The 19,075-nt window shown below is 45.4% G+C and overlaps 1 protein-coding gene across 1 annotated transcript in view; it reads left to right on the forward strand.

Annotated features, from left to right (window-relative positions):
• Positions 1 to 17,773, forward strand: part of SLC2A9 (solute carrier family 2 member 9) — a 174,040-nt gene extending 156,267 nt beyond the window's left edge. Inside the window, 2 exon segments of the mRNA XM_024741797.1 lie at positions 17,062 to 17,225; positions 17,227 to 17,773. Of these exon segments, the coding sequence (XP_024597565.1) occupies positions 17,062 to 17,225; positions 17,227 to 17,314 (252 nt within the window). The 3' untranslated portion in view covers positions 17,315 to 17,773.
• Positions 17,774 to 19,075: the final 1,302 nt, after the last annotated feature.

Consider the following 19,075-nt stretch of genomic DNA (forward strand, 5'->3'; position numbering starts at 1 on the left):
AACTGGGAGAGGCTAGCCACAGATTCTCCCCTAGAGCCTCCGGAGGAAACGTGGCTCTGCCAACACCAGTGACACTGATTTCAGAAGTATGGCCTCCGGGACTCTGAGAGAATGCATTGCTGTTGTTTCAAGCCACCGAATCTATGCTAATGTGTTACAGTAGCCAAAGGGCACTAATGCAGTAGGAAACCACCCAGATTGACAATCAGAGCTGACATTGATTGAGAATTACTGTGCTCTGTACATATTGTAATTCATTTAATCCCACAACAGCCCTGTGGGGCAGGTGCCATTATGGCCCCATTTCACAGATGGAGAAAAGGATGCACAGAAAAGTTAAGTCACTTACCCAGGGTTGCACAGCTAATCTAATGAGTGGCAGAGGTGGGATTGAAACCCATGCATCTCCAGGGCATGCGTTCCTGACCACTGCACTCTACGGTGTCCCCCCAAAGTCTTTCATGCAGAGGGTGAGAGGTGCTAATTCAACCTTGAAAATGACACCACCAAGTGCTCTAAGTGATTGTGGATTTGGTCAGATCAAATTCCTGAAGCACATTATTTGGGGGAGACGATTTAGGGTAGAAGCCGGTGATCAGGGCGGACACGTCTACCCCCCTCACTTACCCAAGGAATCCTGCGTCAAGCCCCTGGAGGCCGGCTCCGCCTGGCATTTAGACGCACACTGGTTCTGTACAGCCTGCCGAGCAGACCTGCTCATCACCGCCTGCTCCTGGGCTCCCTGCTGGGAAGAGACCAGCAAAGGGCCTGATGCTCCAACGTGCTGAGAGAGAGGCCAAGCCAGTCACTCTGTGGATGGGTCCTCCACCCTGCTGTCCGATTTTAGGAGCTCTGTTGTAGCACTTTAATAAGCATGGAAACAGGTTGAGGGATCAGGGTTTATCGTCAGAGGGCCTGGGTTTGAGGCCCCGCTCTCTGTTGATAAGCTGTGTGGTCTTGGATTTCTCCAGACTCACCTGTATATGGAGGATGATAACAGAGCCTCTTCACAGGGCTACTGTGAGGAAATCGTGCGATGCTTGCAAAGCATTATTATACGTGATAGCTCATAGCGTAGGACAGGCCATGGGCAGAGATGACGAAGGTGCAGGTCGGCAGATGAGTTTTGGGACGGGGTGTGCAGGGGCTCAAGACAGCAAGGAGGAACTACAGAGTTGAGGAACGGGGAGTGTATGCCTTTCCTGGGGCTCCTATAACAAATTAGCACAAATTGGGTGACTTAAAACAATAGAAATCTATTCTCTTACAGTTGTGGAGGCCAGAAGTTCAAAGTCAGTGTCCCTGAGCTAAAGTCAAGTTGTTGGCAGGGCCAGACCCCCAGCAGAGGTTCCAGAGGAGAATCCTTTTTCTTGCCTTCTCAGCTTCTAGGCCGCTTTCCTTGCATTCCTTGTCTCCTGGCCCCTCCCCGTCTTCAACGCCAGCACCTCGCTTCAGTGGTCACGTCGCCTCGCCTTCTGTGTCAAATCTCCCTCAGGCTCCCTTTTATAAGGGCGGCCGTGATTGCAGTTATGCCAGGTCAGATAATCCAGGATAATATTCCCATCTTGAGACTGTAACTAAATCACATCTGCAAAGTCTCTTTTTGCCAGATAAAGCAACATTCACAGGGTATCAGGACCTAGATACTTGAGGGCCATTGCATAGCTGACTACAGGAAGTACAGGTGGGTTTTGGAAGCCGGGCTGAGACACATGGTCAGAGGCTCCCCAGAAACCAGGCAGATGTGATGCTGAGTCCCTGACTACTGCTTCCCGGGGTGAGCCCAGGGTGGTCCTGAGACCCCCAGGAGGAGTCCTATGGTGACAGTTCTGGGGTGGTAGAGCTCCTGCTAGATTACAAAAGGGCCTGAATGTGCTTAGTAGCAGGAGACAGACTGGACGTTCATACACTAAATACAAATAGTCATTGCATACCAGGTCTTTACGTCAGGCATTTGATATTTCTTCAGTGAATGTTGGGTAGACCCTACTACACTTGGAATGCTGTGCTAGAGAACTTACACTTGATCCTGTAGACCAGGGGTTTTCAGCCCTGAAAGCACATGAGAGCCACGGGGGGTAGTCTAAGATAAATGAGTAGGAAGATATCTCTGTGACCCAGGCTGGGGAAGGACAAGACCCCTAAAAGCACAAACGATGGGCAGAGAAGGGACAGATCCAATTATATCAAAATCACGGGTTTCTGCCCAACAAGGAGCAGCAAGTTCAAGGGTGCCTCAGACAACGGGTGAGAGAAGCCATGTGTAACCTCTAAAGCTGATCAGGGATTAACTCCTAGAGTAGTAAGGACCTCTTGCGAGTCAACTATAAAAAGATATGAGTCCCTGTAGGAAAGGGAATCAAGAATAAGAAAGGGCAGTTCCCAGACAAGAAGCCTAAAGGGTAACACAGGGGAAGAGAAGCTTTAAACTTGTTTAAATCAAATAAAGGCAAACTAAACTAATAACATACCTCTGTAAAGAGTTAGTCAACTGTTTGCCCAATTGTCAAAATTAGAAATTTGGAGAACACTAAATGTTGACAAAGACCTAGGGAAATGGGAGACCTCGTGCACTGGTGGAACCGTCTAATGCCAATTAATCAAATTAAGTATCCATATACACTATGACCCAAAATTCTACCCGGAGATTTTTGCAAAGGTCCATAAGATAGAGTGTACAGGGATATTAACTACAGCACTGTTTGTGGCATCGAAAGGCTAAAGGTAACCTGAGTAGCCATCCCTGAGGAAAAGAATAAATAAAGCATAGTAGATACACCCTACAAAACAGTTAGGCTGCAGTGAAAGCAATGAACTAGAGCTTCATCATCAACGTGTATGAATCTAAACCCATTGCTGAGAGAAGTAAAGCACAGAGTGGAGTCTGTAGCCTGATACCACTTATATAAATTTAAAACACACACATAGGGCTTCCCTGGTGGCACAGTGGTTGAGAGTCCGCCTGCCGATGCAGGGGACACGGGTTCGTGCCCCGGTCCGGGAAGATCCCACATGCCGCGGAGCGGCTGGGCCCGTGAGCCACGGTCGCTGAGCCTGCGCGCCGGAGCCTGTGCTCCGCAGCGGGAGAGGCCACAACAGTGAGAGGCCCGCGTACCGCAAAAAACAAAAAAGAACACACACATAAAACAACAATACAGATTTTCACAAAGAAAAAGCAGACAGATGATAGATAGAAAGATAGATAGATAGAGACAGATAGATGATAGATAGATAGATAGACAGGATACGTTGATTTTAAGAACATTTATCAAACACTTAAACATGAGTTTGTCTAGAGTCGAGGGGAGACCACTGAAGGGCGAAAGGAATGAGAGCAGATGAGGACAAAAAGAGGAAAAACAAATAAATATAAATAAGAGAGGACTGTTGCACAGTCCAGTAATGATAGTGTGTCAAGAAACAAGGAATACGATTAACTCATCCTTGCGACCTCCTCTTCTCCCTCCTCTTTTTCCTTTTTTCCTGTAAAGTTATGAGGCCATTCTAATTATAAATGGCTCAGGTTCACTATAGAAACTATGAAAATATAAAGAAAAAGAAGTGAAAACACCCATGTTATGGATTAATGATGCTGCTTCCTTCCTTTCCTCCAAATATACGTAATTTTTCATATTTATAAAACTTGGAACCTATTTTTTTTGTTTTGGTTTTTGCTTTTTTGCTTTTCTCACCCAGCATGAGCATTTCCTTATGCCCGTGGACATTTTTAAGGCAAATTCCCTCTGAGAGCAGAGTTCCTGCCAGCTGGGGCATCCCCAGGGCCTCTGGGTTTTCAGGGATTGTTCAGGAAACCTTGAAGTTATGACTGTTGACTCGAGCTGAATGGCCCTGCCAGACACGCTGATGGAGACACCAGTCAGGTGGCCACATTTAGATTTGGGGAATTGTCAGCCTCCTGACCCAAACTGGGGAAGGCAGTGATGCTTAAGTTTCCTTTCTGGATGGAAGCTTGCTAGGTTCCTGGGGCTGTCGCTGGCAGTGATGCAGGCATTGGAGAAATGCGGGACTTACAAGTTCGGAGTCGCACCCCTCACCCCATGCAGACCCTCCCGTGGGGTCAACTTCTCCTTGCTGCAGACTCCGTAAAGGAACCATTTCCATTCTACAGCCCTTCTGGGGGCCACCTCAGCCATAATCAAAAGCCACCGTACTCATTTCCTGGGGCTACCATAACAAAGTACCACAGGCTGGGGGGCTTAAACAACAGAAATTTGTTTTATCGAAATTCCGGAGGCTAAAAGTCTGAGACAAAGCTCTTGGCAAGGTTGATTTCTTCTGAGTCCTCTGTCTTTGGCTTGTAGACAGCTGTCTTCTCCCTGTGTCCTCACATGACCTTCCTTCTGTGTATGTCTGGTCCTAATCTCTTCTTATAAGAAACAAGTCCTCCTGGATTAGGGCCCACCCATATGACCTCATTTTACCTTATCACTTCTTAAAGACCCCAGCTCCAAATACAATCCATCTGAGGTATTAGGGGTTAGGATTTCAACATATGAAGCATGAGGGGACATAATTCCACCCATAATAGCCAGCAAGCACTATCGCTCACGTATTTTGGTCCTTTCACTTATTGCAAAATGTGTCAGTGGCACATGTGTCCAAATAGAGGCAAGCCCTTGCAAGCCCAAAGAGATGCTTTCAAGCAGCATGAACTTCTTCAGAAAAAAATATCTGGGCCAGCATGGTTCTGGAGATTGGCAGGAATCAAACCAGTATTCTAACCCACTCATTAGCAGAGGGGCCCTGAGGTATTTTCTTAACCTCTCCAAGCTTCAGCTTTCTCAGTTTTCTCATCTGTTGGAGGATAAATAACCCAGCTGCTTGCCCCCTCCTTGTATGTGTCAGGGCAACTCTGATGTGTGGTCCGCTCTCCCAGAGGACTCCAGCGAAAACACTGAGCTCTCATTGGACACGCCCCCTTCTGTGTTAGTTTCCTAAGGCTACCGTAACAAAGTCCCCAAAACTTAGAATGATGGAAATGTATTCTCTCACAGTTCTGGAGGCTAGAAGTACAAAGTCAAGATGTTAGCAAGTTTGGTTCCTTCTAAAGGCTGTGAGGGAAAGATCTGTTTCATACCCTTCTCTTAGCTTTTGGTGGTTTTCGGCATTCCTTGGCTTGTGGCTGTATCACTCCAATTTCTGCTTCCATCATCCTATGGCCTTCCATCTGTGTGCGTCTCCGTGTTTTTTTATAAGGAGACCAGTGATTGGATTTAATGACCTCGTCTTAACTTGACTACATCTGCAAAGACTATTTCCAAACGATGTCAGATTCACAAGTACCGGGGGTTGGGACTTCAGTATATCTTTTGGGGGGAAACCATTCAACCCACCACACCTTCCCTATATAGGGTGACCATCTCGTCTTAGTTTTCCCAGGACTGTCCCTGTAAGTCTCACATCCCAGAAAACCCCTTTGTCCCGGGGAACTTGGGACGGTTGGTCACCCTCATCCCATCTCAAAATTGCTCCCCGACTAGTGCCCCCTGGATCACCTCCCAAATAAGCTCTCATGCCCCAGTCTCAGGCTCTGTGTCTGGGGCTGCCAGCCTAGGGCAATTCCTGTAACACTGGCCTGATCTCTAGGACAGAGTAAGTTGGTAACTGGTAGCTGCTGTGGTTGGTGGCGGTTCTGATTGCCCTTATTGTCCAGGCACAAAGGCAAATGTCAGGTACAAATGATTATATCGTGAGTCCGCCCCTCCTACCCATCTTGTTGTGGTTCCTTCTTTACGTCTTTGTTGTAGAAAACCTTCTCTGGTAGGTTCCAGTCTTTTTCATGGATGATAATTGTGACTTTGGTGTGCTTGTCAGAGGAAGTGAGCTCAGGGTCCTTCTACTCTGACATCTTGGCCACTCTCCAGGTACCAATGAGACACAAGAAGAAACTGCAGAGACTTTGGGGTCAGACAGCCTGACCTTGAACCCTGGCTTTGCAGCTCAGCAATTAGGTGAAGGGAAGGCTGGTCAAACTTTGCCCACCTTTGGTTGCCCTCTTAGCCATAATTTTCATTTCTATAAAACAAGAGAATTGCCCCACTTTTGCAGCAGGGCTCCCCAAAGAATGAGAGACAAAGTCAAGACTTCAGTGCAGGGTCTACCCACAGACACTCGGGATCGGTTGCTGTCATGATCACTATTAGTACCGGGAAGGCTGTTTCCTGCCGTGCGATCTTAGGGTCACCTGGAAAGAGGAGACAGGACAGAAAAAGCAATCATTGTAAACGCTGGAAACTTGCACCACCCCTTACCAGCTGAGCCATCAGGACAAGTGGCCTCTCAAAGCTTGCCTTCTCCCCCTCCTTCCTCCTTCTCTCCCACCCACCCTGCCCGCTTCCTGCAAAATGTTCTTGATGGGCTGGGCTGGGCTGCCTTGACCCTTGGGGAGATTACTATCACTCTCTGTTTCTCTGCCCTCAGCCACAGGCTGCCTTCTCCTCTGAGCCTTTGCTGTGGTCAGCATCACCGTGTCCCTTGGGTCGTTGGTTGTAAAAGCCTCCAGATAACTGGGCTTCTGCCATTAGCATCAATATTTTCTGGTTGGGAGAAAATGGCATGCAAATGTATGCCTGCTTGATTCCACTGGAGTTCTAAAATTCCTTTCGAGTTCAACAAAATCTGGAAGCAAGAAAATGATTCTTTTCAACTTGAAAAATATCCCAAGTGCCTGTGCAAAGTGAGGGGGAAAGCTGATGCAGATCTGAGATGGTGGGCTCTAACAGCAAGCAAAACCGCCCCCGGCCTCTCTGGATGGGCCAGGGGATCCTTTGAGGAGAGAGCATCTTTCATGCGCTCACCTGCCTAACATTTCGGGAAGAACCGACACGACTCTCACGGGACAGGTGTAGTTTCACGGGAGGAAGTAAGGTGGGGGGCTTAAGTGGGCTGACCAGTGCAGGGGACCTTTCAAGCTGAGACTGAGGAAGTGTGTGTGCGGAGTGGGGGAGGGAGGCGATGCCTGGCAGAGAGACGGAAGGTGCTGGCCGAAGCCCTGAGCAGGTACAGAGCAGGCATCCGAGGATGCCTGCCAAATCCCTCGAGGCGCTAAAGGCATGATAGGGATTTGGGGTTTATCCGACGGACTCTGGGAAGCCACTGCATGATTTTAAGACATGATTCATTTTGTACTTTTAAAAGACTTCTTTAGCTGTCTGCTGGGAACTAGATTGAGGTCAGGGGCAGGAAAAATGGATGCTAAGGTGATAGAAACCAGAACAGTGGTTAACTCTGTCGGGGAGTGGGGCGGGGGGAATGGACTAGAAAATGGCACAAGGAACTTTCTGGGGAGGTGGGAATGTTCCACATCTTAATAAAGGTGTTGGTTACACAGGGGTATACTTTTCTCCAAATGCATTGACCTATATGTACAATTAAGATCTGGGTAAGTTACCGTATGTAAATTCTTTCTTGATAAAAAGTTGTATGTTTTTTAAGAAAGGAAAAAGATGTTTCAGGGTAACATCATCAGGACTTAGTAACAAAAACAGGCAGAGAGGGAGGAAATAGTCAAAGGTGATTTCGGACGTCCGTCTCGGGCAGGTGGGAGGATGGCAGTGCCAGTTCTGAGAGCAGTGGAAGAGAAGCAGGCTTGCCCGGGACCGGGAGGCTGCGAGTGGGAGGCGTCAGCAGGGTAGTTAATGTGGCTTCCAGTGAGCTGAAATGCCATCCATCAGGCAGCCCCAGGGCTGTGTCTACTCAAAGGCTCCTGGGCAGCACCAACAAGACCTTAACGGTACACGTGACAATGACTTGGAAGCCACAACACATGCCAGAGATGTAAGTCCCTGCCCCATTCTAACTTCCCCCAGAAACATCCTAATGTTTCAGGTCCACTCTGCTCGTAAAGTAGAACAGGCTGGCCTTTCAAAGCTCTTTGCAGAATTGGAGTTACAAGTGTAAGGCACCTGGCTTCCCATCAGTTCTTAAATGGTGGTCTGGGCCCTGACTCATCCGAGAGCTCGCTTGAATCACCGATGAACCAATGTTCCAGCTCCACGGGTGGGAATATACACAGTAATAAATAAGTATACACAGGGGTATACTTTTCTCCAAATGCATTGACCTATATGTACAATTAAGATCTGGGTAAGTTACCGTATGTAAATTCTTTCTTGATAAAAAGTTGTATGTTTTTTAAGAAAGGAAAAAGATGTTTCAGGGTAAAGTCATCAGGACTTAGTAACAAAAACAGGCAGAGAGGGAGGAAATAGTCAAAGGTGATTTCGGACGTCCGTCTCGGGCAGGTGGGAGGATGGCAGTGCCAGTTCTGAGAGCAGTGGAAGAGAAGCAGGCTTGCCCGGGACCGGGAGGCTGCGAGTGGGAGGCGTCAGCAGGGTAGTTAATGTGGCTTCCAGTGAGCTGAAATGCCATCCATCAGGCAGCCCCAGGGCTGTGTCTACTCAAAGGCTCCTGGGCAGCACCAACAAGACCTTAACGGTACACGTGACAATGACTTGGAAGCCACAACACATGCCAGAGATGTAAGTCCCTGCCCCATTCTAACTTCCCCCAGAAACATCCTAATGTTTCAGGTCCACTCTGCTCGTAAAGTAGAACAGGCTGGCCTTTCAAAGCTCTTTGCAGAATTGGAGTTACAAGTGTAAGGCACCTGGCTTCCCATCAGTTCTTAAATGGTGGTCTGGGCCCTGACTCATCCGAGAGCTCGCTTGAATCACCGATGAACCAATGTTCCAGCTCCACGGGTGGGAGTGGAATCTCAGCAGAAGAATTCTGTTTTTGTGTCATCGTGAAAACTAACTTGGACCACGTTTTGTACCTTCATGCATCTCCATAAGAGTCCTCCCATTTCATTCATTTATCCCCTCATTGGACATATTTATATATAAGATCTGGGTAAGTTACCGTATGTAAATTCTTTCTTGATAAAAAGTTGTATGTTTTTTAAGAAAGGAAAAAGATGTTTCAGGGTAAAGTCATCAGGACTTAGTAACAAAAACAGGCAGAGAGGGAGGAAATAGTCAAAGGTGATTTCGGACGTCCGTCTCGGGCAGGTGGGAGGATGGCAGTGCCAGTTCTGAGAGCAGTGGAAGAGAAGCAGGCTTGCCCGGGACCGGGAGGCTGCGAGTGGGAGGCGTCAGCAGGGTAGTTAATGTGGCTTCCAGTGAGCTGAAATGCCATCTGTCAGGCAGCCCCAGGGCTGTGTCTACTCAAAGGCTCCTGGGCAGCACCAACAAGACCTTAACAGTACACGTGACAATGACTTGGAAGCCACAACACATGCCAGAGATGTAAGTCATCGCTAAGATCCCTGCCCCATTCTAACTTCCCCCAGAAGCACCCTAATGTTTCAGGTCCACTCTGCTCGTAAAGTAGAACAGCCTGGCCTTTCAAAGCTCTTTGCAGAATTGGAGTTACGAGTGTAAGGCACCTGGCTTCCCATCAGTTCTTAAATGGTGGTCTGGGCCCTGACTCATCCGAGAGCTCGCTTGAATCACCAATGAACCAATGTTCCAGCTCCACGGGTGGGAGTGGAATCTCAGCAGAAGAATTCTGTTTTTGTGTCATCGTGAAAATCTAACTTGGACCACGTTTTGTACCTTCATGCATCTCCATAAGAGTCCTCCCATTTCATTCATTTATCCCCTCATTGGACATATTTATATGAAGAAAATGCTTAATATAGTGAGCCAGGCACTGTCTTAGGCTGAGGGTACAACAGAGAGCAGGGGACATGGATTCTGCCATCATGGAACTTACAACCCAAGCTGGGCTTGGACACCAGGCGAGGAGACGAAAAGTTGTGGGGGGAGGGAACAGCAAGCACAGAGGCCCAGAGACAGCAGGAATCATGATGGAGGCAGGAGTGACCAAGAACCGATGTGAAGGAAGCACAGGGGTTTTTTTGTAAATAAAGTTTTATTGGAATGCAGCCAAGCACATTCATGTGTGTTTCATTGTCTCTGGTTGCCTTCCCACAAAAGCAGAGTTGAGACGTCCTGACAGACTGGATGGCCCTTTATAGGAAATGTTTGCCGACCCCTGGGCTAGACTTCCAGCCTGGAGATGCCAAGGGGAGGCTAGATTGGAGGCTACTGAAGGAGGGAAGCACACCAGGACTTTTGGGAGGATCTGCTGAGAGGACAGGAGGTGTGACGAATGACTCAGAGTTCTAGCCTGTGTGGTCCAGCCTCAAACATCCCCCTCTACATTGTGCAGAGCCCCACAGAGAGGGAGGAAAGCCGACATTCACATCACACTGGATGCTCGGCACTGTTCTAAACACCCTGTGATTAACTTACTTAGGAAAAGAGTCCACACCAGACACTATGATGAGTTCTTGGGACCCAGAGAGGGGTGACATGTGCCTCTGTCCCCAGGGAGACAGCAATTGGGATGCCACCAACTCGCAAAGAGTGGGACATGCGCTGTAGAGGTTTGTGGACATGCTTGGACCCAGTGTGAAAGATGAAGAGAAGGCTTCTAAGTCAGAAAGAGTCCTTCTGGTCAGTTCTGGGGGATGGAGCTACTATTGCAGGAATTATTCATTCTAACTCAGAACACTTTTTGCTTTTGATCATCTGTTTGATGGCTACTTCTAAACTGAACCCAGAATTACACCAGGTTATCATTTTGTTACCTCTAGAGCTCGTGGCTTTTGGTGACTAGATTTCTAGGCAGTGCGCATGCCTCTCCCCCTGTCCACACCCAACAAAGCTGATATGCAAAGGAATCCAGGACTAATTTGTCAGAGCTCATGACTTTGTTCCCAGCTCTGTACTTCGCATCTACTTTCCTTGTTCAGGGAAGCTGGCAGCTCTAAAGAGCTGCTGTGTTTTCACATCGTTCTGATAAACTGGAGTAGAAGAAAGCTGAGATTTCTCTTTATTCTCAAGGATCTTTTCCTAAAAGTAGCACTTTGCCACAATTGCCTAATATTTTTAGCATAATTTGGTGGTATAGTGCATTCTCAAAAGAAAATTTGTTTTCCATAGTAAAGAATATGGAACACTTTCATGATCATTTGTAATAACCCAATGGGTGTATTCAGAGAAAGGATGTAACTATAGCTTATAACATTTTCATAAGTTGGAGAAGGAAGTTTACCCAGGTGAGAGGGCCAGACACCTACAACTGATGAAGTTCTACTGTTTCTACTACTTCTGTTTCCTCTGAGGCTCCCAGGGGATCCTCAGGGCCTCAGGGTCCTGCCTCTACTTCCAGACTGGTCCTCAGCTGAACCACCTGGGAAGGTGAGCCCTGCATCCTGGAGGATTTTTTTTTTTCTTTAACTAAGTGCTTACATCTGACTCCAGCTTTAGAGCTTTCTTTTGGTAAGATTCCTTTTGATACCTGTTCACCATGAGTGAATTACTGCTTGGGTTTAGGCTCTTTCATTTACACTATTAAATGTATATTTATATATGTATATTTTAATTATGTTATGAAACACATCATATGCAAAAGAATATGAAATGCATCATATACATATCAACTGAAAAAAATGCACAACCTGAAAGTTGAGAGTTATGTTTTATTCGGTGGACAAAACTGAGGACTTAAGCCCGGGACACAGCATCTCAGATAGCTCTGACAGACTGCTCTGAAGAGGCAAGGGGGGACCCAGGATATATAGAGGTTTTTGCAACAAAGACCAGGTAGTCGGAACATCAGAAGATTGCTGTTAATTAAAAAAAAACAGATTATCTCAAGTTAGGAAATTTAGCGCTTTTCTATGTATGAGATGATGCAAGAGTCTGGGCTTACTGAAATCATTCCTTTGATATGCACCTCAGCTATCTGGGGCCAGCATCCTGTGTTTTCTCATCCTGAGTTTCTTCAGCGTGCAAAGTTGGGGGGGGCTACAACGTCTGATGATTTGATGGCGGGCATTCTGTTTCTATCCTGAGTTCCCTCAGGGCTCACCTTCAGGGTGGCTGTCATGTGATGGCTTGATGGCTGCAACATCCTTTGTTTACTGATATGACAGGCAATATTTTTCTTTCATACATACAAAGAGAAAAATTGTTATTATTATAATTATAGAATGCATTATATTTAGAAGTAGTAGGGAAAATCAATGTAGTTAGCCAACTTAAGCTGTTGCAATGCCCTGGGTGCCTCTCCCTAATCCCTTAGCAGGGATTTTGTGCTAATTATTCTCTAGGTTTTCTTTAGGATTTGACCCCTGTATGAATGTGTCCCTTAACAATCTAGTGTTTTGCTTTCCCTGGTTTTTATATTTATACAAAGAAAATCATCCTGAAGGTATTTTCTGTGCCTTGTTCTTTTACTCAACATATACTGTTGAGCACCATCTGTGTCATATGCCCGGCTACAGGCCGTTGTTTTTTACTACTCTGTAGAATCTTTTGTATGAACGTACCCAATTTATTTATCCCTTCCCTTTTCCGTGAACACTGGTGTCGTCTCCCATTTCCTTGCTCTAGAAATAGTGCTGTTATACAACATTGTAAATCTATACTATACTTCAATAAAATGAATTAAAAAAAAAAAAAAAACTTTGTAGTGCTACTACGAACATCCGGGTACAATGCACAGGAGTTTCCGTGCTGACGGGAACGTTGGCCGTCTGCTATGCAAAGCGGGAGCCACCAGCCATGCGACGGTTGAACACTTGCACGTGGCTAGTGCAACCGAAGAACTGAACTTTTAATTAATTTAAATTCAAACAGCACCACTCCAGAACAGATCCACTCTGAGTGTCATTGCTGGGTCATAGGACACACACAACTCGCCTTGACTTGGTCAGGCCCAGGGATGCTCCAAAGTAGTCGTGGCTATTTACAGCCTCAACTGTATATCCACAGGTATGAAAATGCGTGTTGCTCATCAACACTTGGTATTGTCATTGTCAGGTTTTTCACATTTTTTGCCAATCCGATAGTGTGAAATGGTATAAGATTATGGCTCTAATTCCTATTATCCCGAATTACTAAGGAGAATGAGCACCTTTTCACAAGCTTATTTGCCATTTGTATTTTTCCTCTTTTGTGAAACGCTCATTCATACATTCTGCCATTTTCTCTATTAGGTCATCTTTTTCTTATTGATTCGTAAGAGTTGTTTTTTTTAATTTGGGGTACAAATTCTTTGTTCGCTATGTATCACAATACTTCCATTTGTGGCTCTTGTACTCTTTGTATGGTACCCTATTTTGTTTGTTTGTTTGTTTTGTTAGGGCAAGAAATTGTGACTTTATTCGGAAAGCCAGCAGATCAAGAAGATGGTGGACTAGTGTCCCAAAGAACCATCTATGTATGGTACCTTTTGATGAACAGATGCTCTTAATTTTAAAGTTGCCAGATTTATTTTTTTTTAATTTATGAACTAAGCTTTATGAATGTGAGTGTTTTACAGAAAACCTCTAATATGATTTTGTCCATTTTACTAATGGGGAAAACAAGGCCCACACCAGTCATGGGTGCTTCCCAGGGTGCCATGATGAGTTGAGTGTTTGACAGAATCAAATCTGGAGTCGAGGTCTATTTCTTCTTAGGTAAGGTCCTTCCTGCAACAGACGTGCTGCCTAAAATCTCGCTTGGGGGACACTGGACTTACCCTCCCATACCAACCATACTTCGGAGGGGTTGAGTAACTTCTCAGGAGCAGTTGGGCAGAAAGTGAATTTCTGAGCTGTTTTGAAGTAAGAGAGGAGACAGGGAAAAAGTGACATGTATATCCTCTGTGCCAGGCACTTTGCCAGATCAACTGCAGTGAATGAATTTGCCCAAGAGAGGCAGGTATGGAAGTGATACAATGGCCTCCATATCAGGCCAACCTGGGTTCAAATTCCAGACACGGCCCTTACCAGCTGGGTAACTGCAGGCAAATCACTTGCCCTTTCTGATCTTCACTTTCTCACCTGTAAGAGGTTAGGAAGATCTGCTTTGCAACTGCTATTGGGGAAAACTGAAGGATCCCAGTAACATTTATCTGCCCCCCACACACACACACCCCAGATAGGGAGTCCTGGTAAATAATGGAGAGAGTGTAAGCTCGCAGCCGGGCCCACTTCGGTGTAAGTCCTGACTCTCATCGATCCCTACGTGGCTTTGGACATGTTTCAGAAGCTCTCTAATCCTCAATTTCATCTCTTGTAAAAAGGAAAGTGGCTGTATCATCACAGTGTGGGCTATGGGAATCAGATGAGATAATGTCTATAATATTGCTGGTACCCAGGAGGTGCTTAATAAGTGCATTTCTCTTCCCAGATTAAGTACAATCACAGCTTGCAGGTTGATTGCCAGGTTGCCGCATGACTGCTGGCACGATATATATTCCAATAACTTGGCCCCTTAGAGTCCTGAGGTGGGCAGTGTCCTTTCCCAGGATGCCTGCAGTACCACAGGGTTCTTGGCTCAATTCTGTGAAGTGGTGAGAAAAATCCTGTTGCCGCACATTGGGTCTCTTGGGAAAGGAAGTGAAGCAGGTAGCTGCTCCACCGGTGTCAGCTCTGCAGGTGACAGAGGGGTCCCAGGCAGCTCCACGTGTGGCCCGGGGTGAGCCGGGAAGCTCTCTGAGCCTCAGCACGTTTATATATTCAGTGAACATTTGTGAAGCACCTACTATGTGTCAAGGAGTCTCCCAGGTTCTGGAAATACAAGAAAAATAACAACTCCTGTCCTCGGGCAGCTTACCACCTGTCAGGGAGAGGGTTAATAAACAAGTGACGATCCTGCTGGGTAGCGGTGAATGGTTTAAAGAACAATGAAGCAGAATAAGTGGAGAGCTGGGGGAGCCCTTAGAAACAGAGGTCAGAGAGAACTTCTCTGAGAAAGAAAGCCGAGATGAAGGGGAGTGGGAAAGCAGGATGTGCAGACATGTAGAAGATTATTCCAGGAAAAGGGAAGAGCATGTGCAAAGATCCTGAGGATATTGGAGGAGTGTCAGAAAGGCAGTGTAGTGGGAGAGGAAGGGGAGTGGGAAAGCAGGTTGTGCAGACATGTAGAAGAAGATTATTCCAGGAAAAGGGAAGAGCATGTGCAAAGATCCTGAGGATATTGGAGGAGTGTCAGAAAGGCAGTGTAGTGGGAGCAGAGAAAGAGAGTGGGAGGTCAGAGAAGTAAGGGGGCCATGTGGGTGCTGGGCTTAGAGGCCATGGTAGGGACTTGGGCTTTGCTCACCTGCCTTGGGATGTCATGGTGCATTTGGAGCAGAGGAGAGACATGCTCTGTCCTTTGCTCAGCAGAATCACTGTGGTTTCTCTCTTGAGAATAATCTTAAGCCGGGACACAGAAGAAGCAGGGAAATCTGTTGGGAAGCTATACTAACAATCCAACACAGAGATGATGATAGCTTGCCCCAAGATGGTAACAGTAGAAGTGGTGACAAGTGCTCGGATTCAGAATGTATGTCAAGGTAGAGCTGACATGATTTCCTGATGTACCAGATGTGGGTGTGAGAGATAAAGATAAGTGTTTGGTTGGCTTAAGCAAATGACAGGATGGAGGGGCCATCAACCGAGGCCAGGAAGACCAGAGCAGGAACAGGTTTAAAGGCTCCATTGGGACTTGGTAAGTCAAGATGCACATTTAGCATACAAGTGAGGATGTTGAAAGCCATATTGAATAGATTTCATTTCATCTTTAAAACAATATGTGGTATAGATCACCATGTTAGAAATGAGGAAACTTCAATCAGTGCATTGAAGTTCTATCCTAAATGGCACATCTTAAGTGTTAACACATCATGTAAATGATGGAGGCAGGATTTGAATTCTACCCAAATGACTATAGAGCCTATCCCCTCCCTTCTCTGTTCCACTCATGGAATCTCTGGGACAAGTGGGAAGGCATATGCTCTCCCAGCCAAGTGCTCCCAGGTGTGGACTCTTTACTCCATCCAGGACCGCCCTATGACCTCTACAGGGCAATGCCTCATTTAATTCTCACAGTAACCTATAACTACCAGTATTATCCTCATTTTACAACGGTGGAAACTGAGGCACAAAGAGCCTCAGATTCAGTACACAGTGCATCTAGGATGTGATCCAGAGATCAAGTTCTTCAACACTATGTCATATTCCAAAATTAAATGTTTGTCAAGTCAAAAAATAGCATGTAATTGACTAAAATCAAGATATCGCTTGCTCTGAACTATCATTCAAAGACAGTGTCACCTTATCATTGAATCAGTAGACGTTTGTTAAATGAAAAAAGCACAGCCCTGACAGCTGGAACCTATAAAGCCTTTTATTTAACAAACATTTATTGATCAACTACTATGAGCCAGGCACTGGATAGGAACAGGAGCTACAGAGGTGACTGAGTCACGGAGAAGCTCAAGGTCTAGTGCAGTGGGCAGGGTCATTCCAGTGCTATAATCAGGATACATAAAGTGATTTCATTCAACATTTCTCTTTTTTTCTAGTCTCTCTTATTTGTATGTATAGCTGATTCACTTTGTTATAAAGCAGAAACTAACACACCATTGTAAAGCAATTATACCCCAATAAAGTGGGCAGGGTCATTCCAGTGCTATAATCAGGATACGTAAAGTGATTTCATTCAACATTTGTCTTTTTTTCTAGTCTCTCTTATTTGTAAGAAGCCATACGCCTCAGAGCAGCAGTGAGTTAAATCTTCTGCATATTAGAAAAAATGGTGTTATCTTGGCCTAGCCTATGCTCTGGAATTTTTTTATGAACGGGCATTTCACTTCCCTTTTGACATTGCACTTTTCTCATGTGTATATTGGAGGGAGGAAGAATGTGGTTAATGGTAAATATGAACTTAGGATAAGATTCAGCAAGTATCACATTTTGCTTTCATGATGAGTAATTTTTATATGCCTTGTTTTCAAAATAAATAAATAAAGACTGCCATTTCCTCATCTTTACCAGGGTTTGAAGCTGATTCATTTGTGTCTCATGTGAGAACATCTCATGTAGACATTTATAAGGCACGTTTACCCATAGAGCCAGCCTCACATCTGCAGTGTTTTATCCAGGAACATTAATACATGAATGGCAAACTATTAAAAAAAAATCAGCCCAGAGATGGTTTCACAGCCAATTTAGCAATTGTCTTTCTGATGTTTTTTGTCTCTGCCTTCCCACAGAGAAGTCTGGACACCTACTGTTTCCTGGTCTTTGCCGCAATCTGCCTCGCAGGTGCTCTCTATTTGTATTTTGTCCTGCCTGAGACCAAAAACAAAACCCATGCAGAAATCAGCCAGGCATTTGCCAAAAGGAACAAGGCCTACCCACCAGAGAAGAAAATTGACAGCTGTAACTGATGATAAAATAAATGGAAGGCCTCAACCGGACTCCTCCTCCACACTGGAGAATTGTGTCAAAAAGAAGATTGTCTGAATGGATGATCTCACCATTTTTGGAAACGGAAGAGTCCCCCTGCAAGTTCAACCTTACTAAGTATTTAAAAATAAACCTTTGCTAACCTAACATCGCAGCCATTTGGGGTTGATTCACAGCTGAATCCCCCAAACTCTTCTGGCAGCTGGAAAGAATCACCCTATGTTTCAGTGGACCCAGCATTCTTCTGTAGACATCCATGGCCTGCCTTCTTCATGACTTGCCCCATGGTTTCAAAATGAAATTGGGGAAATAGCATTGGAATGCTTTCTCAAAGAATAACAATCTAGTCCGACAGAGGACTCAATAGACTAGAAATCCAGACTGAGTTTCCAGTCCCAGCTCTGCCAGAAATAGCCTTGAGCCACCCTCAGCCTGGATCCTGAAGCATCCAAGGACCCTTGACTTTGATCCTGGATGAAGGTTTTCATACCTCCTAATAAATGCCTGTTTCCAATCTTTAGCTGTACCTTGTGGATCTCAGACTCAGGAGAGGCTGATACCAACCCACCACCCTCCAGGTCCCATCTCTCCCAGGCTGTACCGTGGGGCTCCAGAAATATCTTTACCTCTGAGTATCAGATGTGCTCACAGAGGGCATAAAGGGGATCAATATGTAGAAGACCTAGAGACGCAGACATAAGAAGTGACTTCCCAGAAGCTGAGGCAGGGACTGCAAATTTAACACTGTTCAGTTGAAAAAAACAATGTTAAGAATGATTCTGAAGTTAAACCTAAGCTTGGAGAAAAGGAACACTGTGATTGATTAGTGATGTCTGCCACAGGTATAGAGTGAGAGTATCACACATGCTTTATGTTTGCCAATCTTAGAAGAGATTTACCTGAAAGACAGTGTATTAGTCAGGGTTATTCAGAAGAACAGGAAAATATATATATATGTATATATGTAATTTATTATGAGGAATTGGTTCACTCAATTACAGAGGTTGAGAAGTCCCACAGTCTGCCACAGGCAAGCTAGAGACCAAAGAAAGCCAAAGGCCTGAGAACCAGGGTAACCAGTGGTGTGAGTTCTACTCCAGGTCTGAAGGCCTGAGAAGAGAAGTGCTGATGGTGTAAGTTCCAGCCCAAGGGCTGGAGATCAGTGTCCTAGCTCAGCCATCAGGCTGGGAGCAAATCCTCCCTTTCTCCACCTTTTAGCTCTATTCAGGCCCTCAGTAGATTGGATTCCCACCCACATTGGGAAGGGCAATCTGCTTTACTCAGTCTACCAATTCAAATACTAATTCCATCCAAATTACCCTTGCAGATACACCCAGAAATAATGTTTAACCAAATATCTGGGCACCCCATTATCTGGTCAAGTTGACACACAAAATTAAACATCACAAGTCCACCACTTGTCAACTTGGCACCTATATGCATCTCTTTAAATCATACTCAGACTCCAAACAAAGACCATAATGAGGTCATAAATCTGCCTAACATGATAGAACTATCCTATGTTCAACCAAAAGTTCACTAACCCCTTCTCCAGAAGAGGAGGTAAAGTCCTTGAGCCATGTTTGCTCTTCTCCTTGATTCTTCATAACTGAAATGCTATGAGGTAAAGTTAACAATACTTAAGGACTATGATATAAAGTCAATACATCTTATGTTACGTGGTGAGGAAATAAAAGAAAGAAAACGAAGATATTGTTAGATCTATAGAGAGAAATATAAACGTGTTCATAAAGTGAGGAAATACTCATGATAATTCCAATCTTCATTCTGTAACTGGTCATATGGTCATAGTTGGTA

This window comes from Neophocaena asiaeorientalis, unplaced genomic scaffold, assembly GCF_003031525.2.
Source record: "Neophocaena asiaeorientalis asiaeorientalis breed wild unplaced genomic scaffold, Neophocaena_asiaeorientalis_V1.1 scaffold218, whole genome shotgun sequence".
In the NCBI taxonomy this organism is placed as follows: domain Eukaryota; kingdom Metazoa; phylum Chordata; class Mammalia; order Artiodactyla; family Phocoenidae; genus Neophocaena; species Neophocaena asiaeorientalis.